The sequence below is a fragment of the Colius striatus genome, chromosome 21 (genome assembly GCF_028858725.1).
Source record: "Colius striatus isolate bColStr4 chromosome 21, bColStr4.1.hap1, whole genome shotgun sequence".
Taxonomy (NCBI): Eukaryota; Metazoa; Chordata; class Aves; order Coliiformes; family Coliidae; genus Colius; species Colius striatus.
The window spans coordinates 10,275,625-10,294,709 of record NC_084779.1 but is presented as its reverse complement, the minus strand read 5'-3'; the positions used below and the strand labels follow the sequence as shown (position 1 = coordinate 10,294,709).

The following is a 19,085-nucleotide window of genomic DNA, read 5'->3' as shown; positions in this document are numbered from 1 at the left end:
ACTGGGTGGACATCAGGCTAAACCACCACACAGCTATTTCATTCCATGTGTGGATTCAAAAGAAGTTGATTAATGGGGTTTTTTTCCCCTGAAAGCATTAGGTCCTGTAGCACTCAACATCTTTGAAAATTAATGATTTATTAGAAGGTACAAAGATGCATTCAGTTAGGTGCTCGTTAGGCTCTGAAGTTAAAGACGTCATTCATAAACAGATATTAAAAATATATGTCAGACTTTGACATTAAAAAGACCAGATGCAAGTTCAGCAGCAAAGTCTCATTTTGTTGGGGATGTCTGTAGCAAGGGCTCAGTAGAGCAAATATATGCACAAATCTCTAAATAGAAATGCTATTATGATGGACTGTTGTGCCCCCCTCCACATGCCCTATATAGACAGAATCTCAAATGTGAGTATAATTAACTTTGTACTGTTTGGGAATCAAGTTACCAAACTATTAATTTCTACAATGATACACTTAGAACAGTTTCCAAATACCATTTCTATATATAGAGTTTCAACTGAAATTACTAGTTCAGACTGAGAACCAGCTGAGCTTTTCCGCCACTGTTCCTCCTGCTAAATCTGTTCTTACCTCCCTGGGTCACCAAAGCCACACACTATTCCACCTTCAGATCTCCTTTGTCAAATTCAGATTCCACAACAAATCTCCTTCCCCTGTCTTCAGAGGTGTGACTAATACCCAAGGCATCCCAGGCTTCCTTGGGTTATCTTTTTAATGGCATGCATTTCGCTTAGTATTTATATTGTAGAAATAAAGCATACTTCTTGATGATACTCTCAACAGTTTCATCAAAATAACAGACTATGGCATTGCCTTTAAGAGGTAAAAGAGGCAGAACTCATAGGAAAAGGCACACAGGAAGCAAAGAGCTGACTCCAATCTCAGTGAAACCTACTGCCCAATGACGACTGCAAAAGACTGACAACTTCTAGGCTTGCCAATACAAAAACACTCGACAGCTATAGTTGCTCCAGCAGTGCTGAAGACCCTACCACTGCATGTGATAGACTCTTGGAACTTCCTCCAAAGTGTCTTTATGCATAACACTACACTTGTATGAAATGTTCTGCCTAAAGGGCATAAAACCACAAGTGAGCCAGTCAGCTGATAGCAAGCCCTCTGGCTCTGTAAGGAAGGAGATGGAATGCAACAGGGCAGTGAGACTGGGATTTGAGACAGCTCCTCTGTCTCTGCTGATCTGCCCAGCATCCTGCAGTAGAATGTCTCCCAACACTGCCCTAAATGCATCCAATCTAACAAAGGATTAAGTGAGCTCTAGGTATTTCACCAAACTAGAGCTCATCTTCTCAATAACCAGTTTACATGCCTGAGAGCAGAAATAGTATCAACCTGGGAGGACTGTATAAGTGTCCCTACAGCAGTAGGATGGATGTAACATTTCTGCAGGGCATTTAAATATTACAGAATGGATGGGTATAGAAACAGGTGTGGCTGTGGCCATTTCTGGGAAACACAAGTGTGAACAAATAGCTATTTTTAATTAATTAAGTTCCATTCCAGTCTAAGCTGCTACAGAATCTGTGTCAATCTTTGTGTCCTTTTTTGATCCCTTCCCGTGCTCAGTTTATGCTTATGTACTGAAAAAGTCTGAGCACATGATTACCCCATCCAGGCAACATGCCTTTGAAATGGCTTTTTAATCTAGACTCTCCACTCCCTGACAGACTGACTTTTGCAGTATGTCTGTATTTGCTGTCTAGACACTTGAATATGCTAACCTCTAATTTAGCCCTCCCTTACTGACCCATGAGTTTCCTCCCTTCTGTGGGTCTTCTGGCTAAACTGGAAATGCAACACACTCATTCTGCCCTATACCTGCTTGGTGTAACTTCATTCATTCAAATCTGACCAAGGATGTTCCTCATTCACAGCAACGATGAATCCTTACATTGAAAAAGTTTTGCAGCACTTGCTTAATCCAAACTCAAAGAACAGTGCAGTTCTTTCCTGGAAAGATTCAGGACATGTCTGCAAAGACCAGGATCTGAGCTGAATCTCATAAGCAGAATTAAATCATTGTGTACTCAGTTACGTAGGCAGAAAATAATTTAAGAGTCCGACTGCAATACAAAATGGAGAGCAAAATACTGATGCATCCTAACAGCAGCCATACTGGCTCAAATCCCATGTAACCAAATACTGCCCTAGAATGGGGAAAAAAGGAAATAAGAGATGTTTACATGAGTGGGCAACGTCCCAGTTCCCAGCAGTCCCGTACAAGGCACTCTCTCTACAGTCTTAATGGATTTTTCTTTCATCGGGGTCTCTTTGTCTAGGTTTTGAAGCCATGTAAAATTTCTAGCATTTGCATAATTCAAACAAAGGTGTAATGAAGGTACACAGATCTGAGCTCACAAAAGCCATGCTGTACTTCCACTTCAGATAGTAAGTTTGCATCACAAGCCACTTGCATGTGCCTAAAGCATGAGATGTGCTTTCTGTGTCAGTTTCCACAGATGACTTACGAGGCAATTTAGCATTATCCAATTGCTTTAAAGTCTTGTATAGGGTGAATTCACACAAAGCCTAAGTAACGGTCCCTGTATGAGGGAGAATTTCAGCACCACGTCTGCACAGTAGTATACCATTACCCTTGCAAGGCAAGAGTCTGCACTGCTATCATGGGTACACCTTAGACTCAAACTCTGTGTCTGCCCCTTCCTTGCACACTTACACATCTTTCTCTATCCTCACAGTAAGTACCATGTACCACTGTACACTACATATAGAAAGAAGTATAAAGTTTAGCTGCTTGTAATTTGGGCAATTTGATTTCTCTATTCACGAGTTTATCACCTCTGCACCACAGTCCCTGACTCGCTATCAGTTCAGGAAGACTACAGCAATTCTGATATGTTCCATATGTATTGTTTTTTCCCCTCAAATTAACAGATAGATGGTCAAGTTCATTTTCTTCATTTCAAGGTGATAGATGTTCAAAACTAAAGTAAATAAGAATTTTGTTATCTGCTTACTGTGTTTACATTGTCATAATGCATACATTGCTAGAGTAAGAGAGTACTGCACAGACTCCTTAATATTCACATGTAGATCCACTCGGACTACCACAAAACAGAACAGAAGATAAGGACCTTAACTGAGACCTATGAAAGTACATCATGATCAAGCATAATTACATTCTACTGCGCACATCTTGATTCTGCTCAAGGTAAAGGCTGTGATTTTGAAGAAAAAAAGAGATGTGACAACTCATTCATTTTGGAAGTCAATGTCCAAGTCAAGGCAAACGCACTGAATTTTAATCTATCAAATAATAATAGAATTAAAGACTTCTCATGATGGGAACACTCACAACAGTTCAACAGACCGCTTTCTGCATTGCTTTTCTTTAGGTTTGCTTTTCCCAAGAAATCCCTTACCAAAAGGTTCATAAAGGCTACATCTGAAATACTGTAGTTGTTTTGCCCAATCAGCAACGAAGCACTACAATAGTCTCTTGCTCACTGCTCCCCATCAACCCCCACCCTCCTTAGGATAGTAGAGGGCTCAGCGAGATGGGAGAAAATAAAAGATAACCAAGGACGTTGTGGATCGAGACAAGGGCAGGGAGAGCTCACTGCCAATTATGGTTCTGAGCAAAACAGATTCCACTACTTGACTCGAGTTACAGGAAACAGACCTGAGAAGAAAGTAAGGACAGTTTATTCTACTACCTACAAGAAACTGAACAGAACAAAAGCAAAAACAGGGCAGGATAATGAGAAAAATACAATCGGCACTTTAAGATCTACCTCCCCCATCCCTCCTTTTTCCCGAGCTCAGCTCACTGCTCCCGATATCTCTGCCTCCTTCCCCCTCAGCGGCTCAGGGGGGCAGGGAATGGGGAATGTGGTCAGTCCCTCACAGACGGTCTATGCTGCTTCTCTCTTCTCAGACGAGGATGACTCCTCGCATTATTCCCCTGCTCCAACACAAGGTCCCTCACATGGGGGACAGTCCTTAATGAACTTCTTTGGTGTAGGTTCTTCCCAACAGCTACAGCTTCTACAAATACAGGGTCCCTACAATGGGACATGGCCTCCTCTAGGCATACTCACTGCCCCTGGCACAGGGTCTTTTATGAAGTGCAAACAAATCTCTGCTTCACCAGTCCTCTCTACAGGATGCAGGGGCGGTCTCTGCTCCAGCACACCTCCTCCTCTCTTCCCTCACTGACCTTGCAATCCACATGGTCACTTCTCTCTCTCTTCCAACTCCTTGCACAATTACCAGCCAGGAAAGAAGAGCAGAAGGAACAGGAAGAACCCTCCTCTTCCGTCGTCTTCTTCTTGAAAAGTGATCTTGGCGGCACCCAGTTGGCTCAGCACCGGAACTGGGTCTGATTCAGAGCTGGGGAGAGTTTTGAGCAACTTCTTACAGGAGCCACCTTCCCCATTACCAGAAACGGCTCCACACAAAACCATGACAAATACCTAAAGTGACAGATGGTCTTGGCTCTGCAGAAACACCTCTGGAGGTGTTGCAGAAGCATAGGTACATCACTCCCATTCGCATAACTAGTCATCCTAAGACTACCACCATAGCATCCAACTTGCGCTGTTTACCTCTCTTCAGAAAAGCTTTTCCTCTCTGATGACTTACCACTAGGATTATCTCTCCTAGTCATTAACAAGACAGAGAGTGTCTAAACTACTCCTTCTCTTCAGGTAACTTGACCAGAGGCACTCTTAGCAGAAAACACAGGAAAAAAAACCCCAAGCTTCCTGCTCAAGAGCAGCTGCCATGAATAAGTAGGATTAAGCAATAACATAGCAATAGCTACTATAAAACCAAGTTATTTTTTATAGAAATTGGCTCACCAAAAAATCATGACAATCTACAGAATGACCGTACAAGGGCTATATCTGGCATTCTATATTAAAAATCTATTACTTCCCGTTTTAGTCCTCCAGTATAAATTGTACTTTCATTGTTTTCCAGCTTCCTGAAGAGATTTTGCCTTTCACTTCTCCAGTCGCTGTTTACATTTATGCCTTTGTCCTCTCAAAACAAACAAAACTAGCAACTGAAAAAATTAAGTGTTAGAAACAGAAAACATTGAGGGAGCTGAAATCATGGGACAACTCTGATCAAAAGTCATACAGTATCACGAGGATTCCCTCTGCAAAGGGAATCCTTGAATGAAAGGGAGTATCGTGGAAGTCCTTGATGTTCTTTTTTCACATAGTTCAGAATTTTCATTTATTAAATACAAGTCTGTTATCCATCTCCAAAAGAGAATACAAAAGACATTTAAAGTATCTTATAATACTACCTGATCTGCTTTGTTGGGGTTTTTTTTAGCAAACTTTTTATTATCTGCTATTAACCATCCCAGGTGGCTAAGATTACTTACTAGTTAGTCTTTAAAACAATTAGTAAATTGCAGAGAGTGGTTTACACACGCCTACATAACTGAGAGGTGGCTTGAGAGTCCCGAAACAACTTAATATTGCAAAGAAGGGAGAGAAATAAGAATGTAACTGTTGCTGCAGTATTCAATTGCCTCTGTGCACAAGTCAGCACAGAAACCATTACAGGTGACACTCTTACTAAACATTTGTATTCAGTAGAACCATTAGAAATTTAAGGCATCGAGGTTTTGCTGGACAAAAGCCATAGGTAAAGTCATTTAACAGTAAAAGACAAAAATTCAATCCCGTTATACACACATGAACTAACGCTTGCATTATCTAACAGAGTAAAACCAGGCTTGCCAATGGAACTACAGAGGCCATAGGGTAACATAGTTCTCGGGCACAATTAAGTTAAAAAGCCAAGCATCAATTACTTGTCATGTTCCACGATGAAGGCACTACAGGAGTTTGTTCTACTGAAGTTACGTCAACACTCTTAAACACTTTTTCTTTTAAGAAAAAGCTTTCATTTTGTATCTATTCATAACAACATTTAGCACCATCGGTATGTACGTATCAAAATTTAAAAACAAACAATTTTCTTCTCAACACATGTACAACCAGGACAATTTGAAGTTGAAAAAACTCACATTGCATAGGCAGTTCATCCACAGAAAACAATTGGTTGCAGTCTTAGAGCAACAGAAGTACAGCAAAGGATTTGGAAGAAGTCTTTGAGCACCTACAGTTCATCACAAGCCATCATCACTAGCCTCTATGCATGTGTCCAGAACACAAGATAGTGTGGATCCACCGTTAACAGCGTGCCCTAATTCATCAAATCCTTACTTGTCTGCTCTGTTCCTTTCTTCTGGTGGCTTCCACCTCCCTTGCATTCTTTTCACTTTCTCTCATCTTCATAACACGGCCAGCCAACTTTACAGGACCTCTTCACCATTTCTCATCCAAGCAAAAAAAAAAACAACTCCACCAAAAATCTTCCCTACTTTGTGTTTCTCCCTTTTCTTCTCATAGCACCTTCATTCATACAGCAATACAGCAGTTCTTACAATATGAATATGCTGTAGAAGACCTTATTGTCCCTAAAAACAAGAGTAGATAGAGGACTTGCACCAGAGGTCAGCAGAAACCCCAAAGAGAAAGCAGAAGTTAACAGCAGAAGTGAACCAGATTGTGCAATGATATTGAGTATTCTTCCTTCTTAGCAATGCTAACAACTATTCCAGCTCAAAGAGCATAGCAGACACGTTTTGTTAACCCTACTGTTAGCAGCTCTCAGTGCTGGCAGTTGTAAGAGTCCTACAATGACTGCGTTGTTGAGCAAAACTGATCAAAAACCAGACTCACGTTGCTTATGCAGTAATAAACGGTATTGCCTGCAAATGCTCACAAATTGGTCTTTACACAGTAGCCTTCACTAAGAATCCTATTACTCTAAACACCGTGCTTTATATGGACACAAAATACACTGTGAAATCTGGGATAACCGACGCATGATTACTCAAGATGCCCATCAAATCATTACACGTCAAGATGGATTTACTTCAACACAGGAGAGCCCACGTTCACAGTAGCAATTCACACAGCGGTAAAGACATTTAACCTCTCTAGGCAGTACTGAAGAACGAGTACTCCTCGTGACTGTGAAATACGCGGACAACAAACGCGTGGGACAAGGACTAGCTCCACCTCACTGCTCGGGCGAAGTCGTTATTCCCACAGAAAACCATGCAGTACAAATCAACAATGAAATGCGCCCGGAGCCAAAGCCGCCGCGACCCTCAGCAGCCGAAACGGCCGCGCCGGCAGCTGCTTCGGGTGGGACGGCGAGCGCTCCCTGGTGGCGGCGGGACGGCTCCGTCACCCTCCCGCGCGTGGCGAGAGAAGCGTCCCCGGGACGTGGCTCCCGAGCCGAGGCAACGGCCCTCCCGCCCCCTGCCCGGCCGGCGTAGGGAGGAGTGCGGGTCTCCCCACACAGCGGGAGAGGGGCCGACGGGCCCCGTGCGGCAGCTGAGCGGGGTGACCGGCCTTGGCAGTGTCGGGAACGAGACTCTGGTTAGGTCCGGCGAACAGGGAACGAGTAACCGCCCCCATTCCCCAGGAAACGAGGACTCGGTGACACGAAGAAGACTGAAGTAGGGGAGGGCGAGCAGTGTCCCTGAAGGACTAGTGCGCTGGCCAAAGAAAACTAAGCTGAGGGCCAGGGCAGGGAAGGACACAGAGCGCTGGCGAATACCCATTCACTTCACGGGCTGCACTGTGAAGCCAGCCGCCGCACGGAAAAGCTACTCCGCAGCCTCTGCTGAACGGGCGCTTCGGCCCCGGCCCCGCGCCGCTGGCGAGAACACGGCGCTCCCAGGGAACCGAGCGCGAGCTTTCACGCTGCCGCGACGCTTCAGCGCTGGCCGCTCCTCTGGGCCAAGCCACGAGCGGCATCGCCTCGTCCAGCCCCGGTCATCCCCGCCCAGAGCACCCTGAGGCCGCAGGCGACCAGCCCCGCCAGCCCGGCGCGGGGGGCGGTGCGGAAGCGGGGGCGGCGCCACGCCGGCAGCAGTGCCCGGGAGGAGCACCGGCATCCCTTCCCACAGACGGGCCCAGAAAAGCGGACAGCGCTGCCGGCGCCCCGACCCCCGCCGGGGAACTGCTGCAGCCCCGCCTCCCTGCTCCTGCCCGGGGAGGCCCGCAGCCTCCCGGCAGCGGTGGCTTGGAAATCGGCACAGTTCCTTTGCCGGGCCGCTCACACATAGCGCCCCTTTAAGGCCTTTTCCTGGCGAGCGTGCAACGTGCGGAGGGGCGCGACCGGGCGGGGCAGAGCTCCTTGGCGGCTCCGCCCCCCCGTACAAGAGCGGCCGTCCGCGCGCGGCGCAGCAGTGAACGGCGCTGCCGCGGCTCGGCGCATGCGTGTCGCGCCGGCGGGGACATGCGGAGCTGCGCGACGCTGTCGGGGTGAGTGATGGCCGTCACGGCGGCACCTCACGCCGTCTCGCGTTCACGCCATTCGTTGCCATGGCGGCAAGGCGCCCCCCGCTGTCGCGGCCTGCCGAGGCCGCTCCTGGCCACTGTACCCCTGAGGTTCTCGGCAGGGCTCAGCCGCGGTTCGAGGCCACCCCGTACCTGCCGCGCCGGGCCCCGCCACCGGGGAAAGGAGCGGGGGCCCGAGTGGGAGGCCGCCGACGGTACCTGCAGATCGCCCGGGCTCCGCCGGGCCGCGGCGCCAGGGCTGGTCGGGCCCCTGGCGCGGAGCCGTGGTCCCGGCGCGGCCCACGCCAGCAGGCGCAGGGGGTGGCGGCGGCTTGCGACCCAGGAGGCGCGCCGAGGAGTGGGATCGCGTTTCCTGCCTTTATGCTGGGGCGGCGGGACTCTGCCTAGACCTGCCGTTTACCTGCGGGGTCTGGCGGGGAGGCGTCTCGGATGCGTCCCGCTCGTCTTGCCGCGGTGCGGAGCGCGCCTTCACGGAGATCGGAAGCACTCACGCGGCAGAGTGGGACCCGCCCGGGGTCAGCGGTGCCCGTAGCCACATTCTTGGAAATCGACGTGGCATGCAGTGCATTTTTTTCTTGACCCGAAACAGTATCAGTGTTCCCTCTCACGCGCCTCCGAACTGCTCCTTTCGCTCCTGTGAGTAAACAGAGACAGCATTGTGGGCTTAAGCTGTGCTCTGTCTTAATTTAGGATGGCTTAATTTAGAATAAACATTTATTCATATCTTAATACCTCAGTACACTTAAACTCTATTTTCTGAAATAGTAGTCCGCGATGTTTAAATATGGAGACACCACTGTACCTTTCAAGCATCTGCAGTGCATCTCTTCAGCATCTAGGCCTGCTGTGGACATGCACACTGTTGCTGAAGCAATGCAAGCTGTCCATAGTGATTCCAGGACTTCAGTGGTCTCATGTCACTAGCATACTCAATGAGAGGCTATGAACTCTATGCAGTATTGCTGAAGCAATAAGCAAAAAAAAAAACTTGCTATGCTTGATCTAAAGATAACTGAACCTAATTATATATTGATAAGCTGTATGGGAAAGGCTCTGGGGGCAAGGACTCTTCAGTCAATTTGGGGATACTTGAATCTTTGTCACATTGAAGAAACAAGTGAATGATACATCTGCACCATAAACACAATTGTGATTTGCATTTATAAGCTACTAAAACTGTGACAAAGGAAAACAAACTGCTCAATTCAGGCATGTTACTCTATGCACAAACCTAGTTTTCCTTCCTTAGCAGTTTGCCTATACGGGACTTTTTTATTTCCAGTTATTTAAAATAGAAACCTATCTTGCAAGGGGGAATATGTTCTCTGTGAAGCTCTTTGGTCTGCTATCCTTTGCAATACAGCACTTCAGAGGAAAACAGTTCCACTTCTCTGGAACTCTGTAGAATTAAAACTTATCACCATGTATCTAAAACTATGGTTATGAGTCAGCTATGAAGGAATTTTTTTATTTCCTGAATGTAAGCTGTCTGTATTCACATGAAAATTTTCAGGAGGGTGAAGTACCATACCTTAAGCATGTATCTGAATTCTAACAAGCAGAGACAAGGTGATTGTCTTCCTATTTAATTATTAGTTTTCTACTGGCAATTTACAGGTTCCTCCCAGTTGCTCTGTAGGACTGTGAAATGGTAGCTCAAATTTTAACTCAGCTTAAACTCCTTTATGAAGTGCAGTTCGTTTGAATATATTCCAAAACAGACAATTATTATAATCTAAATACATTGCTTGTCTGCTGTTCAGTTGATTTGTCTCTTTAAAATTATTCATGTTGTCATCTGGAATGTACCTGTAGAATTAACTTATTTGCAACCCCCTGTGATTTGAGCAGTATTTTTATAATTTTAAGTGATCATAGTCTAAGTTTTCTGCCACAGACTAGTCCATTTCTGGTTGGCAGAATATACAGAAAAATCTCTCAGAGCTAAGAATATGTGAGATATATATATATATATATATAAAATAACTGTAAAGAATTTGCTTAATTGATAAAATAACTGTAAGAAATAGAATTCCCCTGAATGCAAAAAAATTAATCCTCCGAGTCCTGTGAATACTGAACCCTGCCATGGAGGTTTGGTGCATGGTAAATAAGCTAATTATTTATTCAATTAACAGATTCAAACCAACCTTCTCATGAGGCTGTTTCTGGTAGGTGTTGAATAGTGAACATTCATCAAGCTGCAAAGACAAAATCATGGAAGGGATAATATGACTACTAAAGAACCAGGGTTTTTTTGGGGGGGGTGGGGTTAAGTATATGGAGTTCCCAAAAGTATACTAACAGCTCTTAAGCTTTTAAAAATCTGATTAGAAGTCTGAAATACTTCCATATTAAAATGAGTGGCTCTATTTCATGTACTTACATTAAATAGAAAGTCACAGGAAAAAAAAAATTACATCACCTTGTCAAATAAGGAACAGCTAGCTGGAGCAGATGACTTGTAGTGCAAAAATGTGCCCCTCCCCCTATGAATTGCTTCTGAGATTTGCTAAAGATATGTGGTGGCATGGTGAGCAAAAATAGGTTGTGGATTTAAGGTAACCACGTTTCTTCCCCTCCCAAAAGTGTTAAGTAGGTCCTACTTCCCCCCTCCCCCCCCGCCCCATTTTTCCTATTTCTTACAAGCAGTATACAAGCTCCTTCTCAAGACTGTTGCTTTTAAAAAGTCTGTCCATAATTTCTGCAGTCAAGAATCTCTACAGCAACTTACTAGATTCTATACCCATTAAGGGTTCCAGAGCATGTGTTCGTCTACTGCATACCAGAAAGTTTTTCTTTGTTATGAACCTGACTCACCTCAATTATTTGGTTGCACTGAAGCAGGGAGAGGAGGGAACAGAGTAACAAGATTCTCTGTGTGATGAGTGATAGGTGTTGAGACAAAATATATGCAAATGCTTCTTAGTTTCTAGTAGAGGATTACGGTTGCTCTAACACAAGTATTTAGTGATATGTATTGGTACAAAAACTCTATTTGGGATATTTTATGTAACTCAACTTCATCTCTCAGATTTTCCTATATATTCTTACATACATTCCTGGCTACGTAGGTACCCTACTGCTGTGGATATAGTTGGCCATTTTTGGCCTACACATATCCTTCCCTCATCAGTTCAGGTCTCCAGGTATATTCAGCCTTCTTAAAAAAAAAAGAAAAGAAAAAGAGCTCTCCGATATTCAGACTGATTTGATTTGAATGACTAAAAAGCATCTCCCTTGCACGGCTACCTTGTGTTACAGTGGGTGGTGTTGATAGCTTCCCAATGCACCAGCAAACCTTTGAATTGCTTGTATCTGCCTGGAGTAACTACTAACTGTAGTTTTAGTTTTAACTCAGTTTCTTTTGAATAACACAAACTATAACATCTTCAAAAGTACTGAAAGTACTTCAGTCTTGCTAAGTGCCAGTATCTGCACATAACTAGGCCAGAGAGAGAGAGTAACCAGAAACACATTCTGTGAAAATGAGTGGCAAATAAGCATGAGATCCAGAATGCTTCATTACTGCACAATGTTAATTTTCTTTAGCAAGTGTTGTTTGATTTTATAGTTAAGTCATTAAGGAAGCAGAATTGGGCCAGCAGTTGCAGTGACAACTGTTGATGTTTAGGTCTTTGTGACTGCCTTTGGTCTCTATTTTTTCTTCTTTTTTTTTTTTTTTAAGGCAATTACCAGATAATAGCATATGTACTTCAGTAAAAGCACACCATATAAAATACAGAGTTTGTACTCCTCAGTTACAGGTCCTTATGTCTCCCGCTTAAGATACTGTTTCTTCAAACAAGCTTATGCATGTTTTAAAAAATAAACACCAACTCCCGATTCCACTGAAAAAGTAACTCGGTTGTTTAGTGAAAGAGCACATGCCTTACCTCTTGATACTCCTAGCTTAAGGCACAGAGGACGATTTCGTAACTCAGTCCATTCACAACTCCCCACTGAAATGTCTTGGCAAGTCACCTTCTGTCAATTCACAAAGAGGTTATTGTTAGAAGCAAGGAGGTCTTATGGCTGCAAAATTTGTCTCTGCTTTATTTTTTAAAAATAAAGGGTTGATTGAAACCAGCAAAAATTACCTTTTCCTAGAGCATGTAAATATTTAAGTCCATTTCAGAAGTTGAGCTTAGCATTCCAAAGAGATTTCCGAGGTGCAATTGTGCAACTATCATCTTAAGAGCTGAAATTTAGACAGCATTCAGAAAGCTGACACAGTAATTACTAGCAGTGGTTTTGGCGTGGGATCTGATAGAGGTTGGGCTTCTTAACAAGCTCTGCAAGGCTTGTATGTTATCATAGCAAGCACATTACATGTGTTCTCAAACTACAGCAATGCCACCTCCCCCTTCCTGTCTCATTTTTTATATCATAATCAATGTCTCGCTTGTGGTCGTGTTGAATCTTGTATGTGTGCTAAGGCGGAGTACTATGATTTGCTGACTAATTGATGCTCTGTATCAGTGATTTTTTTCAACTTGTGACTTGCACTGGACTTCAGAAAATACTGAAGTGTAAACTCCTACATGGGCATTAGCCTTAAGTTTGCCAATTCATTCTCTATTTCTTTTGCAGATAGTATCTGAGAGTCACAAAAAAAAGTCACTGTTCAATACAGTGTGAGCTGATGTGATGGATGTTTCCTTTTGCAAGTTTTGTTAATGTGATAGGAAGTAATACTAGAATTGATGCTACGCTGGTACTGTCCTGCTTAAGTCTTTATTACAAATAAATTTCTCCAGTCTTCTGCTTTCTCACAGACAATGGTTCTGCTTGGACTTGCAGAACCGGAAGGAAGAACTGCTGTTACATGACTACTAGAGATTTTTAACTCTTTAGCTGATCAGAACTATGTTATTGCTTCTTGGGGCTGTATGCTTATATTTAATTTTACTATGAAAATCTACAATGCCATTATTGGGAAGGGTGCAACTTGACTCTGTATGAAAAAGTTTTCAGGGCTAAGCTAGCTTTAAGGAGATCATCTGAAAAGGGAGAGCGTAGTCTTTACTAAATTCAGGAGGGCTGAAGTAGAACTATGACTAATGCTCTGCTGCAGCAGACAATGCTAGTTCGGCCCTTGTTAACTTCTTTTGAAGCTAATAGCTTCATGGCTAGAGTTCTTAAATGCCTGGCTAAAATACACTGAGTGTTGGGGGAGGTGGAATCTCACTTGCGGTGATGTAAGAGCGATCACTGATGAAGAAAACTGTCACACTCTTTAAGAGACTGTGATTACCTCTCGCACATTATAAACACACAAACAACAAGAAGCTATTTTGCATTTACTGTTTGCTTGGATAATCAATACTGGACCCCAATTCAAATTTATAACAGCTCTGCTATGCTATGCTTTTTCTTCTCAAACAATAAAAGACAAATAGCATTGTTCGATAGCAAATGGATCCTGGTTTACGGTCATGCTTAAGAGCCCGCCCATCCCTTGTGTTGTGTGTAAGTATAATGGATCTTTACTCCTAAAGGAAGATTACAGCTCTGCATAGAATACCTGCTTTTCAACAGATTTGCCATGAGCATGAGTTATTACTTGTTTCTGTGGCCCATTTTCTTGCACTACCGTGCTGGGAAGGGGTTTTCTTGACACATACTGCACTGATGTAGCTGGCCCTCAGCTGTTGGTTAACTTTTCCTTAGGTAGATTCTTTTTTTTCTCTTGGGGGGAGAAGGAAGTAAGTTCATGGTAAGATGCTGGTCATATTTGTGATTCTCGAAAGAGATACGAACTAAATGGGGTGAGTTGTTGGTTTTGGGGGGTTGTTTTTGTTTGTTTTTAAAACAGCTGTATAAAACCATATCATACTTGATAAATTTAGGGTATTCATATAGACAAAGCACAGACATCTTTGGTTACATACAGTCTTGGACTTAATTTCTCACGCCTTCAGAATGTTGACTACTTTTACACTGTGTCCCTTCTGATAATCCCTTCTGAATTTCCTAGACAAAGCCCCTTGAGTCAACTTGTTCCTTAGACTATGATTACTTGTCCTACATAAGGCAATCGCCAACACATTTTTTTCTGTTGTAAGTGGACCTGATAAAACATTGTTCACACGCTGAAAAGAAATCCAAATAGAGCAGGACAGTTCGATATAAGATTTCAAATCAGTAGATTGACCATTTGTTTGAAACAGGGAGAAGACTCGAGGGTGATTTAAAGTATCTTAATGCTTAAGTTTGTTAATAATAGCAACAGCTTTATATAATTCATAATTCTCCTTATTGGAGCAGAGGCTATTTTTGTTAGGCTGTTGAAGGTAATACTGAAAAATGGACTAGGCTGATAGATGTTGGCTGCACTAGAAACTGATTAGCGAAGAGATGTAACTACAGATAGATACCTCCTAGATAGTTAAAGACACTGTTCTGGAAAACTTATTTCACCTAAATAACTAGCAGTTTACTTAAAAGAACTGATGTTGTTGATACACAGTGCCGTATATTGATAGCTTCACTGACCATGTTTTTCTCTACAGTTTAATTCTATGAAAGGACTTTCCTATTTTGTACTTTAGTTTTGCTGTCAAACAAAACAACTTTGGGAAAGTTTTCGGACAGAAAGCCTTTCTGCAAAGCTATTTAATTCCTTGAAATGTCCTTCTCTCCTTTGAAGGGAATGAAAACACCAGGAAGCCTGTCAGAAACTGAATTTCTAGGGTTGTGAGAAGTCACCAGACAGCAGTGCAAAATGTCAACTGCAGGAGTTGCTGCTCAGGAGATGAGAGTCCCATTAAAAAATGGATTTCTGCACACCAGTCAAGGTCTGGGGAGCCTGAAAGCCTGCTGGGGTAGCCACGGTGCATTTGAAAAGTGAGTGAGGCTACAGTTTGAACTCAAGTATGAAAAAAGCATTAGGTACTGACTTATGGCCTATTTACAGTGAAAGCTTTTGCTGTTTTTTAGTGCTTTCTTTAATGTGGAGCCTCTAGCAGTGGCGTATAACCTGCGCCCGTCGGAGCAGCCTTTGCCGTCTGTGGGTGAGTACGGAGCCTGGCGCGCGCTCGAGCCGCGTCACGGCGGGGTCGGGGCGGAAGCGCCGCCGCACGCTGGGAGAAGGGCGCCCCCTGGCGACGGGAGGCAGCCGTTTCCAGAAACTGCTGCTGCTCAAACCCAATAAAAACGCCGGTGTAAATAGCGTGATCACGTTAAAACAAACTAACCCTTTTCTTTGTGTTTAGAGGCCTCTCAGTTGCCAGAAAAGCCATTTAAGTAAAATAGCACTCGTAGACCATCACCAGAGTCTTTGTTGCTTACGTTTAGGGTCTCTTGAACTACCTTAACTGGAGCACTGGCCTAAAACAATTGAGTGCTCAATTTATGCTCTCTTAAGCAAGTGCATAAAACCACAGCCAGAAAAGATCTGTAAGAGCTCAGTTTTGCTGCTGGAGTCATTAAGTGGGCACTGCTGCATTAGAAAGAATTAATTAGTTAAATATGCAGTGGCAAAGTCTTGCAGTAGAATGCTACTTGGAAAAGCGTTTCTAAGGATTTTTCACTTTCTTAGGGCACTCTTCCAACCATGCTTCCATGAACAACTACAGCTTTGCTGACGGTTGCATCCAAGTCCCATCTCAGAAATCCAGTCCACCTCCTGTAAGTCCCAAAAATGAACAGCCAATTTCAAGATATGAAGACCCTCTCATTCCTGGCTTTAGTAAGCTGTCATTAACAATGGGCTGCGTTTCTGAAGAAATACCTCCTCACATGCCAGTAAAAACAGGGCCAGTTCAGTTTCTGCCTGCATCTTCCAGTGATCGCAGTTCCAGGCCACTACCCCCCCTGCCAGTTTCTGAAGACGTTGCTCCAGATGAGGTTGACAAAGAAGTGGAATTCTTGACTAGCTCAGATACTGACTTTTTATTAGAAGATCATGAACTTACTCCTTTTAAATCCAGCGCTCCAAGCCGACGGAGCTTTAGGGGCTGTGGACAAATCAACTATGCATACTTTGATACTCCAACAGGACCAAAACCAGAAGATGCCAACCCTACACAAAGCCTAAGTGGATGTGTATCCAGTATTTATCCCCCTCCACAGCAGCTGCATCGCCGTTTGCGAAGGTCTCATTCCGGGCCAGCTGGATCTCTTAAACCTGTAGTAAGACTATCTGGACACTTAAACAGGTCTTCTCCAAACTCTGACGAAGATAAACCAGAGGTTCCACCAAGGGTTCCCATACCTCCAAGGGCTCTCAAACCGGATTACAGAAGGTGGTCAGCAGAAGTTGCTTCTAGTGCATACAGCGATGAAGACAGGCCTCCGAAAGTGCCGCCAAGAGAACCTTTGTCACGCAGCAATTCCCGTACACCCAGTCCCAAAAGCCTGCCCTCATACCTCAATGGGGTTATGCCCCCCACCCAGAGTTTTGCACCTGATCCTAAGTATGTCAGCAGCAAAGCTCTACAAAGACAGAGTAGTGAAGGATCTTCCAACAGGATCCCTTGCATTCTTCCAATTATTGAAAATGGCAAGAAGGCCAGTTCAACACACTACTATCTGCTTCCTGAAAGGCCTCCCTATTTGGACAAGTATGAGAAATTCTTCCAAGAAGCAGAGGAAAGTAGCTCTAACACAGAGGTTCAGTCCTGGTCTGGTGACTGCACAGCCACTTCAGTCCCAGCAAAACTGGACTCAAAAGCTAGGATGGACATTGCTGGTCATCTGAAACGAAAACACTTGTCTTACGTGGTTTCCCCATAGTCTCTGGGAGCACAGTCTCAGCTCAGTTGTTCAGGATGGAGCTGAACATTATGATGTTACAAAGTTCTTAAGGTTCTCAGATAATGAAGTAGGACAGTTTTTCCTCTGAGAACTGGAAGGGGGGTGGTGAAGTCCTCTTATGCTGCATATCTCTGATATGTTTCTTAAGACTGTTCTTTGTTGTTATGTGTGGCTGAAAGTCTACAAACATTCTGCAGAAACATATGGAGGGATAGTAGTCACAGTTGGCCAGTTGTATGCTACCTAGTCTGATCGTATTTGGTAGTCACGTTATTAAAAAAAAAAAAAAAATAGCTTTGCTTACAAGTCACATATGAAGCTGACAAAAGAGCAGATAATGCAGTACAGTTTGTATCAGGCATTTCCAAAATTTCCTTCACACAATAACCTTGCAAGAACAGACTGTCCTCTTTGACTAGGGTATGCTAACATGGTGAGAAGATAACTGCAAGATCTGATATCCACTGCAAGACTTGGCAAGCATGTTGGAAGCATATTTCCAAAGATAAATCTATTTTACAACTGAATTTGACACTGACAGACTTTTAAAGTGAGTTTGGTTTTGTGAATTCTTTCAGTTGCTAGACACACTTGGCTCAGTTTTGCAGTTCTTCCTAGGAGAGACATGGACCAGCTATCGCTATGCCTCTGCTGCTGCTCTTTTCCTGCTGGATCCTAGCAATGTGTGAAAGTGCCCTAAAAGTGGCAGAGGACACGAGCAGCTATGTGGTTGCTAATAGGTAGGGAGTAAGAACTACATGTCCACCTAGAGCCTGAAATTCTGATTGTATTAAATACAGCACAAGCTGGTCTTGTGTTTTGGCTTCTATTCAGTATTTTAGGGGAGAAAGAGGAGGGTATGAGGAAAAAACATGATCCCGTTTATGAACAGTGTCAGTCCCATCTCTCACTGCTTCAGATGCTGCTTCTTGCTGTTCAGTTTTTCCTCATTGTGCCTCAGCGATCCATGAAAGTTCAGTGAGGTGCCACATTCATGAATTAGCAGTTTCTCCTGCTCATTTTGATTACATTTATCCTCTTACAAATAAGCACAAGAGAAGGGGTGCTCATTAATGGAAGTGCAGAAGATGAATGTGTTCCTCCTAACAGAAATAGACAAGCCGTTTACAGTTTAAACTGCTGAATGAGATGTTTGAGCTATTTTAAAGCTTACTTTTTATTTGTTTTAGTACAAACTAAATGAAGGTGAAACATGCTATAGAAATGCACTGATATTTCTGCATTGTGTACAGTATTGAAAAAAGAATTAACTTTGTATTTTGAGTATTGTGTTGAGTTTAATAAAGTTATAAAATATTTATGGTACATTTGTGGTTTTGCTTTGTTGAACAGTGTACACAATTGTGCATTTGAGTTCTGCATTTACTGGAAATTTTTAAGTGAATAATTGTAAATGTGCCACAAATGCTAAAGCAAGTCCACCTAGATCAGGTCACACAGCAACACGTACAGGCAGGTTCTGAAAACTTCCAGAGAAGGAGACTCGACAACCTCCCTGCACAGCTTGTAAGGTTATTAGTCTATCATTATTAGTAACATTTCTTATTTCTAGAGTCACCCATAGAATGTTAGGCACCATCATACAGAAAAGAGAGGGCAGTAGTGTTCTTGTGTTTGATTTCTCATCTGTTAAAAAAAGAACTTAATTGTTCAATTAAGGGTGACTGAACAGTCTGACAATGAGGAGAAAAAAAACCAAAACAAAACAAACTTGAGCATGTCATGGGAATTTTCTTATCCAGAGGAGAAAGAATTTGCAAATCATCACAAAGCAAGTATATTCAACATGTGAGCCATGGGTAAAGTTACTGAAGTTACAAAGTATCGCTCAACTTCTATCTTTTAGCTCAGTTTGGAGGTGAATACTGGCCTTAATCTGCCAGCCCAAAATCTTCACATC

The 19,085-nt window shown here is 43.4% G+C and overlaps 2 protein-coding genes across 12 annotated transcripts in view; one reads left to right on the top strand and one right to left on the bottom strand.

Moving 5' to 3' along the window:
- The window catches only part of SLC45A1 (solute carrier family 45 member 1), a 53,161-nt gene extending 44,257 nt beyond the window's left edge, over positions 1-8,904 (bottom strand). For 3 of the 10 annotated variants that reach the window (XM_062013045.1, XM_062013066.1, XM_062013067.1), the window contains exon 1: positions 8,805-8,891. Coding sequence is in view for 2 of the 10 variants with exons in the window: in XM_062013056.1 (XP_061869040.1) it covers positions 6,251-6,322 (72 nt within the window). In the remaining 8 variants the exon portion in view is untranslated. Of the gene's footprint in view, positions 1-6,051; positions 6,531-8,804 lie in introns of those variants that run through there. The other 7 variants (XM_062013061.1, XM_062013057.1, XM_062013060.1 and 4 more) reach the window with 7 other exon arrangements.
- On the top strand, positions 8,189-18,490 carry ERRFI1 (ERBB receptor feedback inhibitor 1). Of its 2 annotated transcripts, none has more exons than XM_062013071.1 (4): positions 8,189-8,368; positions 15,057-15,253; positions 15,347-15,420; positions 15,948-18,490. In XM_062013071.1, the coding sequence occupies exons 2-4, from the start codon at positions 15,132-15,134 to the stop codon at positions 17,141-17,143; spliced, it is 1,392 nt and encodes a 463-aa protein (XP_061869055.1). In that variant the 5' UTR covers positions 8,189-8,368; positions 15,057-15,131; the 3' UTR covers positions 17,144-18,490. The 2 variants fall into 2 exon arrangements, with proteins under 2 accessions (XP_061869055.1, XP_061869056.1); XM_062013072.1 differs by lacking the exon at positions 8,189-8,368 and adding an exon at positions 8,782-9,040.
- The last annotated feature ends 595 nt before the right edge of the window (positions 18,491-19,085 follow it).